The sequence below is a fragment of the Myotis yumanensis genome, unplaced genomic scaffold, assembly GCF_028538775.1.
Source record: "Myotis yumanensis isolate MYYU_CA2020_CCGP unplaced genomic scaffold, mMyoYum1.0.hap1 SCAF_9, whole genome shotgun sequence".
NCBI lineage: Eukaryota > Metazoa > Chordata > Mammalia > Chiroptera > Vespertilionidae > Myotis > Myotis yumanensis.
Window position 1 is genome coordinate 31,312,311 of NW_027223760.1, and position 12,284 is coordinate 31,324,594.

Genomic DNA, 12,284 nt, shown 5'->3' on the forward strand with positions numbered 1-12,284 from the left:
TCTGACCAGGGGATATTTTCTTCTCAATTGTAAGACTGGAATCTTAGCAATTAGTGTCATGCTTGATCTGTCTTCCATAGGTGATAAATGGATGTTGGTTATTAATTAGATTTCTTATTTCCTGGAGGCAATAAGGTGTCCTGTACCAAGAATATCTTGTTTATTTCTATGTTTTCCAGCTTAGTGTTACAGTGTGATCAGACTGCATTGGCTTGAAACACTGAATATCAAGTTAAGCAGGTACTAATGACTCAGTAAGTAATTTTCTTCTGAGTCATAGTCAGCTAATACCCTAGGGGAATAATCTTAAAGGGGTTCCTTCATTTTAGATGTAGCAAAAATTTAAGGTTTTTTTTTTTTAATTTGGAAAATCTACACTAATAAAAGAGAAACATGGTAATTAGCATACGACCGCTACCCTTCCCATTGGCTAATCAGCATATCCTTATGCAGATTAACTGTCAGCCAAGATGGCGGCCGGCAGCCATGCACTGAAGCGAGCAGGGAGGCTTGCTCGCTCCAGTGACTGCGGACTCCAACGTTCCCCGCCTAACTTGCCGGCCTCTCAGCTACAACTCTAAGCAACTATGTACTATGTTGCAAATAAGAAGCTAAACAAAACCCCAGAAACCAGCCGGACTGAAAGCTAGCCAGACCGCAACATTGTATCGATGTTTTCAGCAGCGAGGCCTCAGAGCTAAAGCTGGCCCAGAATTAAAAAAAAAAAGAAAGAAAACAAGGAGTGGTTAGGAGCTTCAGTCACTCGCTTCCGGAAAACAGCCCTCAGCCCCTCACCCAGGCTGGCCAGGCACCCCAGTGGGGACCCCCACCCTGACCCAGGACACCCTTCAGGGCAAACCAGCCAGCCCCCACCTATGCACCAGGCCTCTATCCTATATAGTAAAAGGGTAATATGCCTCCCAGCACCGGGATCAGCAGAGCAGCGAGGCTCCTGGCACCAGGATTAGTGTGACAGGGGGCAGCACCCAAACCCCCTGATCGCCCTGTGGCTCTGTGTGTGACAGGGGGCGGGGCCACAACCTCCCTATCTGCCCTGTTCTGTTCGTGACAGGGGAAGGTGCCCCAACCCCCTGATCAGCCCTGCTCTGTGCCTGATAGGGGGGAGCTCCCCAATCCCCTGATAGCCCTGCGGCTCTGTGTGTGACAGGATGCAGCGCACCAACCCCCTGATCGGCCCTGCTCTGTGGGTGACAGGGTGCGGCGCCCCAACCCCCGCCCCCCCACGGGCCCTGCTCTGTGTGTGACAGGGTAGAGCCATAACATCCCCATTGGCCCTGCCCTGAGTGTGACAGGGTGCAGCGCCCCAACCCCCTGATCCGCCCTGCTCTGTGTGTGACAGGCGGTGGTGCCCCAACTCCCCTATCAGCCCTACTCTGTGAGTGACGGGGGAGCTCCCCAACCCCCTGATCGACCCTGCTCTGTGTGTGACAGGGTACGGAGTTTCAACCCCCCTGATGGGCCCTGCTCTGTGAGTGACAGGGGGCAGCGCCCCAACCCCCTGATGGGCCCTGCTCTGTGAGTGACAGGAGGCAGCGCCCCAACCCCCTGATTGGCCCTGCTCTGTGAGTGACAGGGGGCAGCGCCCCAATCCCCTGATCAGCCCTGCTCTGTGCGTGACAGGGGGTGGCGCCGCAACCTCCCCATCGACCCTGCCTTGAGTGTGACGGGGCAGTGCCCCAACCCCCCAATCGGCCCTACCCTGAGCGTGACTGAGGGTGGCATCGCAACCTCCCAATCCACCCTGCTCTGTGCATGACAGGGCGGCGCCCCAACTCCCCAGTCGGTCCTGCTCTGAGCCTGACCAGGGGCTGCACTTAGGGATTGGGCCTGCCCTCTGCCACCCGGGAGCAGGCCTAAGCCAGCAGGTCGTTATCTCCTGAGGGGTCCCAGACTGCGAGAGGGCACAGGCCAGGCTGAGGGACCCCCCCTCCCCACCCCCCCCGAGTGCACAAATTTTTGTGCACCGGGCCTCTAGTCTATATATATAAAAGATTAATATGCAAAGTGTCCTCTCGGGAGTTTGGGAGAATGGGAGTTCGATTGCTTGCTATGACATGTGATGGCAGGGTGCTGAGGGAACAAGGGAAGGAGGAGGTGGGGAGGCAGGGAACCTGATAGGCCCTGATCGCAGGCCAGGCTTAGGGACCTACCTGTGCACAAATTTCGTACACCGGGCCTCTACTACATTTTATATAGATATAGTTTTAAATATATTTTATTTACTTTTTACAGAGAGGAAGAGAGAGGGATAGAGAGTTAGAAACATCAATGAGAGAAACATTGATAAGCTGCCTCATGCACACCTCCTACTGGGGATGTGCCCGCAACTCAGGTACATGCCCTTGACCGGAATCGAACCTGGGACACTTCAGTCCGCAGGCCAACGCTCTATCCACTGAGCCAAACCGGTTTCGGCAAGGGCTTTATATTTTATAAGATGTATTTATTATGTAAACTGTTAACATCCACCACAGAGATCCAGAGAATTTATCAAGTAAGACTTTGATTCTGCTGCAAGGAATATTCTAGTTAAGGATGCTGAAAAGGCACTTCAAAATAAGTGGTAGGGAAGACACTATAAAATAATCCTTTGCCAATCTATTTTGAGTTACTTTGGTGTAATGTTAATATTTATGAATTAACTGGTTTGTGCCTTTTTTGCAACTGTCAGAAGTTTGGTTCCAGTTTATACCATTTGCATGTCACTGACTTGGCATAATTGCGGAACTAGAGAACTGAAGTTGGAGAATATAAAAGAGGAGGTGGAAGGCAGGAGACAGGCAGGGGAGTTTTTCCAAGGTAGGACAGAAGCTGAAGAAAAGTAAACTGAGGTCAGACAACCGGTGGCCTCTATGTTGAAGGAGGTAACTAGATGTGCCTGAAAGCCATTAATAGGTAGAGATAAGACTGTAACCCTGGCTATTGGAAAGGGATTTAAGGAAGAGCTGTTAAGGCATGGGTGTGTCAAATATAGGTTATCTAAAGCTCTTTGCCCACAGTGGGATTGCAGTCAATAACTGAATGCTGTTGAACATGTGATGGACCAAACCTAAGAAAATAAAATTTCTTGAATGGGTAATATATGTACTTAATAAAACTTCAAAAGATAATATGAAAAGTAAATCTCTCTACCCCAGCCAACTGGTTTCCTCCTCAGAGATAATTGCTGTTTGAGGTTTTTTCCCAGAGAGCTATGTGTATGTAAACATTTATATATTTCAAATATTTTGTTCATTGTAAAGAATGTATAAATACAGATAAACAGAGAAGAAAATAAAAATCCCCTAATCATGTATAAATCCATTGCTAGGCATAACTACTCTTTTTTTTTTTTAATATATTTTATTCATTTTTTTTACAGAGAGGAAGGGAGAGGAATAGAGAGTTAGAAACATCAATGAGAGAGAAACATCGATCAGCTGCCTCCTGCACACTCCCTACTGGGTATGTGCCTGCAACCAAGGTACATGCCCTTGACTGGAATCGAACCTAGGACTCTTGAGTCCACAGGCCGACACTCTATCCCAGCCGTGGGCAAACTACGGCCCACAGGCCGAATCCGGCCCGTTTGAAATGAATAAAACTAAAAAAAAAAAAAAAAAAAAGACCGTACCCTTTTATGTAATGATGTTTACTTTGAATTTATATTAGTTCACACAAACACTCCATCCATGCTTTTGTTCCGGCCCTCCGGTCCAGTTTAAGAACTCATTGTGGCCCTCAAGTCAAAAAGTTTGCCCACCTCTGCTCTATCCACTGAGCCAAACCGGCCAGGGCGGCATAACCACTCTTAATGACTTGATGATTATCCTTCCAGAACTTTTTAAAATGCATGTGTGCTTACATATATGCTCTCTCGCACCTAAAAATTTCTTTTAATTACCTGAGTAACACATGAATACATTCCTGTTATTAAAAACAAATTCAAGTAATATATATTAAGCCAAAGTTTTTCTTTACCACTGTCTCCAATTATATCCTTTTTCATTGCTAATAACCATAGTTATCTGCTTATTATGATTCTTTGAGCATTTTATATATATATGCTAGAGGCCCGGTGCACAGATTCGTGCACTGGTGGGGTCCCTTGGCCTGGCCTGCGGAGATCGGGCTGAAACTGGCTCTCCAACATCCCCAACGGGGTCCTGGATTGCGAGAGGTCGTAGGCCAGGCCAAGGGACCCCACCAGTGCATCGGGGCTGGGGAGGGACCATGGGAGGGCTCCAGGGCGTGTCCGGCCCATCTCACCCAGTCCAGATAGGCCAGACCCCAGTAGCAAGCTAACCTGCTGGTTGGAGCATCTGCCCCCTGGTGGTCAGTGCGCAGCATAGCAACTGGTTGAATGATCAGACACTTAGCATATTAGGCTTTTATTATATAGGATTATTATTTTAAATCTTTATTGTTGGAAGTATTACATATGTCCCCCTTTTCCCTCTTTGCCCCCCTCCAGCTCGCCCCCACCCCTCGCTTTCACCACCCTATTGTCTGTGTTCATGGCTTATGCATATATGTATACAAGGTCTTTGATTACCTCCCACTCACCCACCCTCCCCTGCCTTCCCTCTGAGATTCCACACTCTGTTCCATACTTCCATGTCTCTGGATCCACCCTGTATAGCAAATATCTGTGTGAGAAAGATGACCTCACAGGAAACTGGGTGTCTGCCTTGTGAGCTCTTACCCCAGAGCCCCGATCCTGACTTGTGCTCACACAGCTCCACTCCTCTCTGCCCTCCCTCTGTCGGAGCACAAGGTGAGTGGCTGCACACGGAATTTCGTGCATTGGCCCTTTAAGAGGGTGCCTGCATTTCCAGCCATCTCTCTGCAGGCAACAACCCCACTGCTTTTCACAGCCAGATGTTATGTGGGTACCTTCTCAGTTCTGTTGTTCTCTGGTGGGGGACCCAGCTTGGGGGTTAGACCCCAGAGTTCTCCATGGCAACCCCCCACAGCTGAGATATCTCTCCGAAACTTCAGTTGTGGAAGTTTGGCCAGCCCTTTCATGCCTCTGCTCCTCCTACCATTCTCTATTGTGGTCTCCACTTTCAGTCCTCGATTATCAGGGTTCTCTCAAACGAGTCTTCAGTTGATTATTCAGGAAGTCTTTCTTTACTTTAGTTGTAATTGCAGTTTGTTCCTGGGAGCATGTTGGTGCAGCATCCATTTACTCCCCTGCCATTTTTAATCTTCCATTGATTTTTAGAGAGTGAAAGGGATGGGTGGGGGGAGAAAGAAATATTGATGTGAGAGACATAATCAGTTAGTTGCCTCTGTACCCCAGGTAAGTGCCCTTGATGGGGAATCAAACCTGCAACCATTCTGTGTGGGCTGACACTGCCACAGCAGCACTGGCCAGGGCAACCATGTTTTTTTGTTTGTTCTTTTAAATATATTTTTATTGATTTCAGAGAGGAAGGGACAGGGGGAGAGAGGTAGAAAGATTAATGATGAGAGAGAATCATTGATTGGCTGCCTCCTCATGTCCCCTACTAGGGATTGAGCCCACAACCAGGCATGTGCCCTTGACCTTCAGTCCGAAGGCCAACGCACTATCCACTGAGCCAAACCAGTCATTTTCTTTTTTTTCAGGGCAACCATGTTTTAAAATGACTATTACATTGAATGGATGTTTCATAGTATGTACAATTTATACCTTCATCATTGTTATGGTACTATAATTGATAAAATACTTAGTAAAGATCTTAAGTTTGTATGATCCTTTTTGAGATTAATACAGTTATAATTAAGTAAGCTCTAGACCAGGGGTGGGCAAACTTTTTGAATCGAGGGCCACAATGGGTTCTTAAACTGGACCGGAGGGCCGGAACAAAAGCATGGATGGAGTGTTTGTGTGAACTAATATAAATTCAAAGTAAACATCATTACATAAAAGGGTACGGTCTTTTTTTTTTTTTTTTTTTTTTTTTTTAGTTTTATTCATTTCAAATGGGCCGGATGCCCGCTGGCCGGGCCGTAGTTTGCCCACGGCTGCTCTAGACATTTTGTTTACTGTCATTGATTAGACCAGTGGTTCTCAACCTTCTGGCCCTTTAAATACAGTTCCTCATGTTGTGACCCAACCATAAAATTATTTTCGTTGCTACTTCATTACTGTAATGTTGCTACTGTTATGAATCATAATGTAAATATCTGATATGCAGGATGGTCTTAGGCGACCCCTGTGAAAGGGTTGTTTGACCGCCAGAGAGGTTGAGACCCACAGGTTGAGAACCGCTGGATTAGACTCATTTACTTATTTAACCATTTTCTGCATATATTAGATTATTATGGTCTCAGAACTATTAAAAACAACTAATGTTTCCTGTGATAACTGCTGGTTTCCTTGACAAGACTTAAATGTTCCTAAATTTCCAATTAATACATAAGTTATTTATACTTCTGCATATGGCTGATTCTGCCTATTACAATAGAAACTATTTGGGTTTTATTGTTGTTGGTTTTTTAGTTTTCCCTAGGTCAATCTCATAGGCAGCTAGTGCCTAAACAAAAAAATATGTTAGGACAGCAAAAAAAGATCATTGTGATTTAAGTTGAAAGCACCAAGGAGAAAGGATTTAAAACTTGGGTTGAGCTGTGAAGGTGGGAGAATTTAAAGAGGATTAAGAGATTATTGCAAATAAGGGGAAAGAATGAGGAAAGATAAGCAATGTGTTTGGCTGAGTGGATAGATTGAATGGATCAAAGTGTTTAAGATGGAAAATTTTAAGAAAAAAGTTGGGAAGTTAGTTTTGAGTCAACATGTAGAAAACATTTTATTAATGGCATAGTAGATTTAGCTTATAATAGGTAGATTGCTTCTAAAGTATTTTGAGCAGGGGAATGATATGAAATGTTATTTTAGAAATATTAATTAAGTGATATTATGTAGGGTAAATTGAGGATAAGGGAGGAGAGGCTAATTAGGCAGTCATTACATTTGAGTGAAAAATAATAGCCAGCATTATAGCCATGGCAGAATGGAAAGAAAGCTGTAGGTGTGAATAATCATATGAATAAAACTTTGTAGAGGGAGAGCGTTGAAGTAGAAATAATCACAAGGGGTTTTAAAAATCAGCATTATTGAAATATAATTAAAATAGATACAATTTATCCATTTTAAATGTGCAGTTTGATGAGTTTTGGCAAGTGCACACATACTCTAACTACTACCACAATCATGATATAGAACAATTTCTTCACCCCAGAAAGTTCCCTTTTATTTCTCTACAGATAATCCTCTCCCTCCAGCCCTGACCTCTGGCAACCTCTGATCTACCTCCTGTCGTCAGGTTTTTGCAATTTTTTTTTTTTGCCTTTTCTAGAATTTCCTGTAAATGGAATCTTATGATCTTATGCTTCTTTCACTTAGCATAATGCTTGTGAAATTCATCCATGTGTTGCATGTATTAGTAGTTCCTTTCTCTTTGGTTGCGTAGTAATCCAGATCCATTCACTGGATGATGGGCGTTGGGTTGTCTTCAATTTTTGGATGCTATGATTAGGGCTGCTCTGGGTACATATATATAATGGAATACCTATTACTTGACTTGACTATAAAAAGGATTGGAATCTTATTATGGATGGACCTAGAGAGTATTATGCTAAGTGAAATAAATAAGTCAGACAAAGGAAGACAAATTCCTTATGATTTCACTTATATGTGGAGTCTAAAGAACAGAATAAGGAAGTAACAAAACAAAAACAGACAAAATGGCTGTATCATTTTGCACCAGCTGTGTAAGAGTGTTTTAATTCTTCCTCTTGTTAACACTTGGTATTACCAGCCTTTTTAATTTTAGCGAATAATAAAGTTTTAAGGCAGGGAAATAGAATGAATAAAATGAGAGCATCAAGTGGGAGAAGTTAGTTTATAGACGAGTGACAGTGGGGATGGCTTGCAGTTTGGGTATGGAATATAGGCTGACTCTGAGTGGAAAAAAGACAGACCTCAGGGGTTCTACAACTTCTGTGATAGGCCTTTGAATAGAATGGCACTTTCGAGTTAGAGAGTCATGAATTTGAAGATTGGCTCTGTTACTTTCTGTATGAGCCTGGACAAGTTATTTATCCTTTCCAAGCTTTAGTTTTCTCCATTTGTCAAATGTGAAATAATGGATAGTTATAGGTGCTAATGCAAATTAGCATTCAGTGAATGGTAACTATCATCATCATCATTGATACTTAAATATGATTTTATGCCCCTTTAACTTGTGACTTTCTTATAAATATCTGCATGTTTTTCCTTCCTAACTGGTCTCTTCCCCACTGTTTTTATTTCCCATCACAATGGGGAGTGATTTTGTTAAGCACTAGTCTTGTCAGGTTACTTCCCTGATCTAATCTTTGCAATGGCCTCTACAAGTGGGTACTTCCACTCATCCTTGTCTGCGCACAAATATTAGTTTTTGTCTGTGAGTTTTTATATTCTTCCTATTAGGTCCTCTGTTAAAAACATCTCAGTACCATTTACATTTTTCTTTCTACCATTTATCACAAATAATTGTTTATTTTTTCTCCTCTCCTCAGAACTATTAAATCCATGAAGTCTGGCACTTGATAGGTGCTCTGTAAATTTGTTGAGTAGATTATCTCGTTTTAAATTCCTTGAGGACAAAACTTAAATTCCTTCTGGCATTTAACATGTTGCTTTCTGTAGCAGAAGTTCTTTTTTTAAAAAAAAAATAGTATTTTTTATTGATGTCAAGAGAGGAAGGGAGAGAGAGTGGGATAGAAACATCAATGATGAGAGAGAATCATTGATCGGCTGCCTCCTGCATGCGCCCTACTGGGGATCAAACCCAAAACCACAGCATGTGTCCTGACCAGGAATTGAACCATGGCCTTCTGGTTCATGGGTTGACGCTCAAACCACCGAGCAACACCAGCCTGGCTGTTTCACTTTTTAAAAAAATTTTATTTGGAAAGAATTATAATAGACTCACAAGAAGCTGCAGATAATAGTGCAGAGAGGTCCCTTATACCCATCATCCAGTTTCTCCCAGTAGTAATATCTTTTATTTAAGTAGAGTTATCAAAACTAGGAAATTGACACAATACAATTAACTGTAATACAGACCTTATTCAAATTTCACCAGTTTTTGCATGTACTCTTTTTTTTTTTATTTTCTTGTATGTCTATGTGTATAATTCTATGTCAGTTTTAAAAATAAGAGTATTTTGGTTTATTGGAAAGTTGCAAAGCTAATACAAAGAATTCCTATATAGTCCTTACCCACTCTTCCCGAGAACATCTTACAGCTGTATAGTACATTTGTTACCTTAACAAACCAACATTGGTTAGTTTTTTTGGACACCATCCAGAGTACAGCGCACACTTAGTCATTATGTCTCTTGAGGCTCACCTAGACTGTGACAGTTTTTCATATTTTCTTTGTGGGTTTTTTTATTGATTTCAGAGAGGAAGGGAGAGGGAGAGAGAGGTAGAAACATCAATGATGAGAGAGAATCATTGATCAGCTGCCTCCTGCATGCACCATACTGGGGATCACCTGCAACCCGGGCATGTACCCTGACTGGGAATTGAACCTGGGACCCTTCAGTCTGCAGGCCAATGCTCTATCCACTGAGCCAAACCACATAGGGCTTTCCTTGTTTTTTATAACCTTGACAGCTTTGAGGAATACTGGTCAGTTATTTATAGAATATTTCTCAAATTAGTTTGTTTGATGTTTTTCTCATGGTTTAGTTTGTCATGATGCTTTTCTCATTGTTAACCCATAACTGGGATTATAGGCTTTTGTGAGAAAGCACAAAGGTAAAGTGCCATTTTTATCACATGATGTCAAGGGTATATACTATCAACATGGCTTATCATTGTTGATGTTGACCTTGATCACCTGGCTGAGGTAATGGTGGCCAGGTTATTTACTGTAAGGTTACTTTGGCTGCTCTTTTTCATACTCTGCTCCTTGGGAGCAAGTTCCTAAGCACAACTTACTTTCAAGACGTCAGAGGACTTAAATTCAACCTCCCGGAGGGGAGATTGCCTACAGAAATTATTTGGGATTCTTCCAACATGTATTTTTCAACTTTATGGAAATAGCATGAGTACTGAATCAGTCTAACATATTTGTTCTTTGCAGGGTGGGAAACCCCGTAAACACCGGAAGGATCGGCTACAAGATTTAATTGATATAGGCTTTGGCTATGATGAGACAGATCCATTTATTGATAACTCAGAGGCTGTAAGTAATGCATCTTTAATATAGCAGTAATTATTTGTCTGGAATAGTAGGAGTCAAGGGTAAGGTAAAGTAAGTAAAATATTTCAGTGAATGTTTTTACGAACTAATACCTTGTTGATATACATTTAAAATGTTTCTAGTTTTATACACCTATAAATAATTGAGCATCTGTGTACACTTTGTGTACTTGAGTAAATATGTATGTAAGGTAATTATAGAGTGCAAATATATGCGTAGGATAAATATATAGCAGTGGAATTTATTGATCAAAGGGTATTTATATCTTGAATTTTTATTGATATTCCCAAACTTGGGCCAGGTGTGTTTTCAAATGACTTCCATATAAGAATCATGTGATCTTGAGAATTGGAGCTACTGGGTTAAAGTTAACCTGGAGACATCTTTAAAATTTACTTGACTTTGATTTTTTTTTTAAATATATTTTATTGATTTTTTTACAGAGAGGAAGGGAGAGGGATAGAGAGTTTGAAACACCGATGAGAGAGAAACATCAATCAGCTGCCTCCTGCACACCCACTACTTGGGATGTGCCTGCAACCAAGGTACATGCCCTAGACCGGAATCGAACCTGGGACCCCTCAGTCCACAGGCCAACGCTCCATCCACTGAGCCAAACCAGTTAGGGCAAGACTTTGATTTTTTTATTGCTGCCAAGACTTACTACAATGGCGGTAATTTAATGCCAGCCTTTAACCAGCCTGTTTTGATCAAGCCCTATGCCTTTTCCCCTGGAACTCTCTTTCTCTTATAAAAAGGAAGGGAATTTAAGAGAGCATTTAAAGCCTATGGCAGTTCGTTGATCCCATAGCAAATGAAGGAGGGTATGTCATGTTTTGGGTAGGTAAGGTATATCTTCTCAGTGTACTAGAGTAGTCTAAATGTTGTGCACAGTGATTGATGTTTCTCTCTCAGTGCACAGTGATTACGTAGGATATAGAGAAAGTGACACTGAAGTGATTATTATACTACCCACAAATTAATACGTCTTTTTCCTGTTATGACAGTGCTTGGTTGCATAGATGACGACAAGGCATATGGTGTGGTAGGAGAGAGTGATAGGATGGGTTTCCAGCATGAGACATACTGGAGACCCTGTCATACTTCTAAGTTACTTTGGTGTCCTGACATAAACTGGTTAACCTACCAGGCAGCCTGGTTTGTAGAAGTAAAATACTGACGGTACCCTTTAGAGTAGAGGTTGTCAATGAGTAGGTTAGGCCATGGCATATTGTCAAGAGTCTTTTTTTTTTTTTAATTAAATCTTTATTGTTCAGATTACATTTGTTCCTTTCCCCCCCCCATAACTCCCCTCCTTCCAGTTCCCGCCCCACCCTCCGCCCTCACTCCCCACCCACTGTCCTCATCCATAGGTGCACGATTTTTGTCCAGTCTCTCCCCGCATCTCCCATTCCCCTTTCCCCCCCAAGAATAGTCAGTCCATTCCCTTTCTATGTCCCTGATTCATTATAATCACCAGTTCATTCTGTACATCAGATTATTTATTCACTTGATTCTTAGATTCACTTGTTGATAGATGCGTATTTGTTGTTCATAATTTGTATCTTTACCTTTTTCTTCTTCTTCCTCTTCTTAAAGGATACCTTTCAGCATTTCGTATAATACTGGTTTAGTGGTGATGAACTCCTTTAGCTTTTCCTTATCTGTGAAGCTCTTTATCTGACTTTCAATTCTGAATGATAGCTTTGCTGGATAAAGTAATCTTGGTTGTAGGTTCTTGGTATTCATCACTTTGAATATTTCTTGCCATTCCCTTCTGGCCTGCAAAGTTTCTGTTGAGAAATCAGCTGACAGTCGTATGGGTATTCCCTTGTAGGTAATTGAGTCTCTTTCTCTTGCTGCTTTTAAGATTCTCTCTTTGTCTTTTGCTCTTGGCATTTTAATGATGATGTGTGTTGGTGTGGTCCTCTTTGGATTCCTTTTGTTTGGGGTTCTCTGCGCTTCTTGGACCTGTAAGTCCATTTCTTTCACCAGGTGGGGGAAGTTTTCTGCCATTATTTCTTCAAATAGGTTTTC

At 42.2% G+C, this 12,284-nt stretch overlaps 1 protein-coding gene across 6 annotated transcripts in view; it reads left to right on the forward strand.

The window, feature by feature from the left end:
• UBN2 (ubinuclein 2) overlaps nt 1-12,284 on the forward strand; it is a 105,949-nt gene that overhangs the window by 15,044 nt on the left and 78,621 nt on the right. For all 6 annotated transcript variants that reach the window (XR_011472653.1, XR_011472654.1, XM_070424005.1 and 3 more), the window contains exon 3: nt 10,128-10,229. Coding sequence is in view for 4 of the 6 variants with exons in the window: in XM_070424005.1 (XP_070280106.1) it covers nt 10,128-10,229 (102 nt within the window). In the remaining 2 variants the exon portion in view is untranslated. The remainder of the gene's footprint in view (nt 1-10,127; nt 10,230-12,284) is intronic.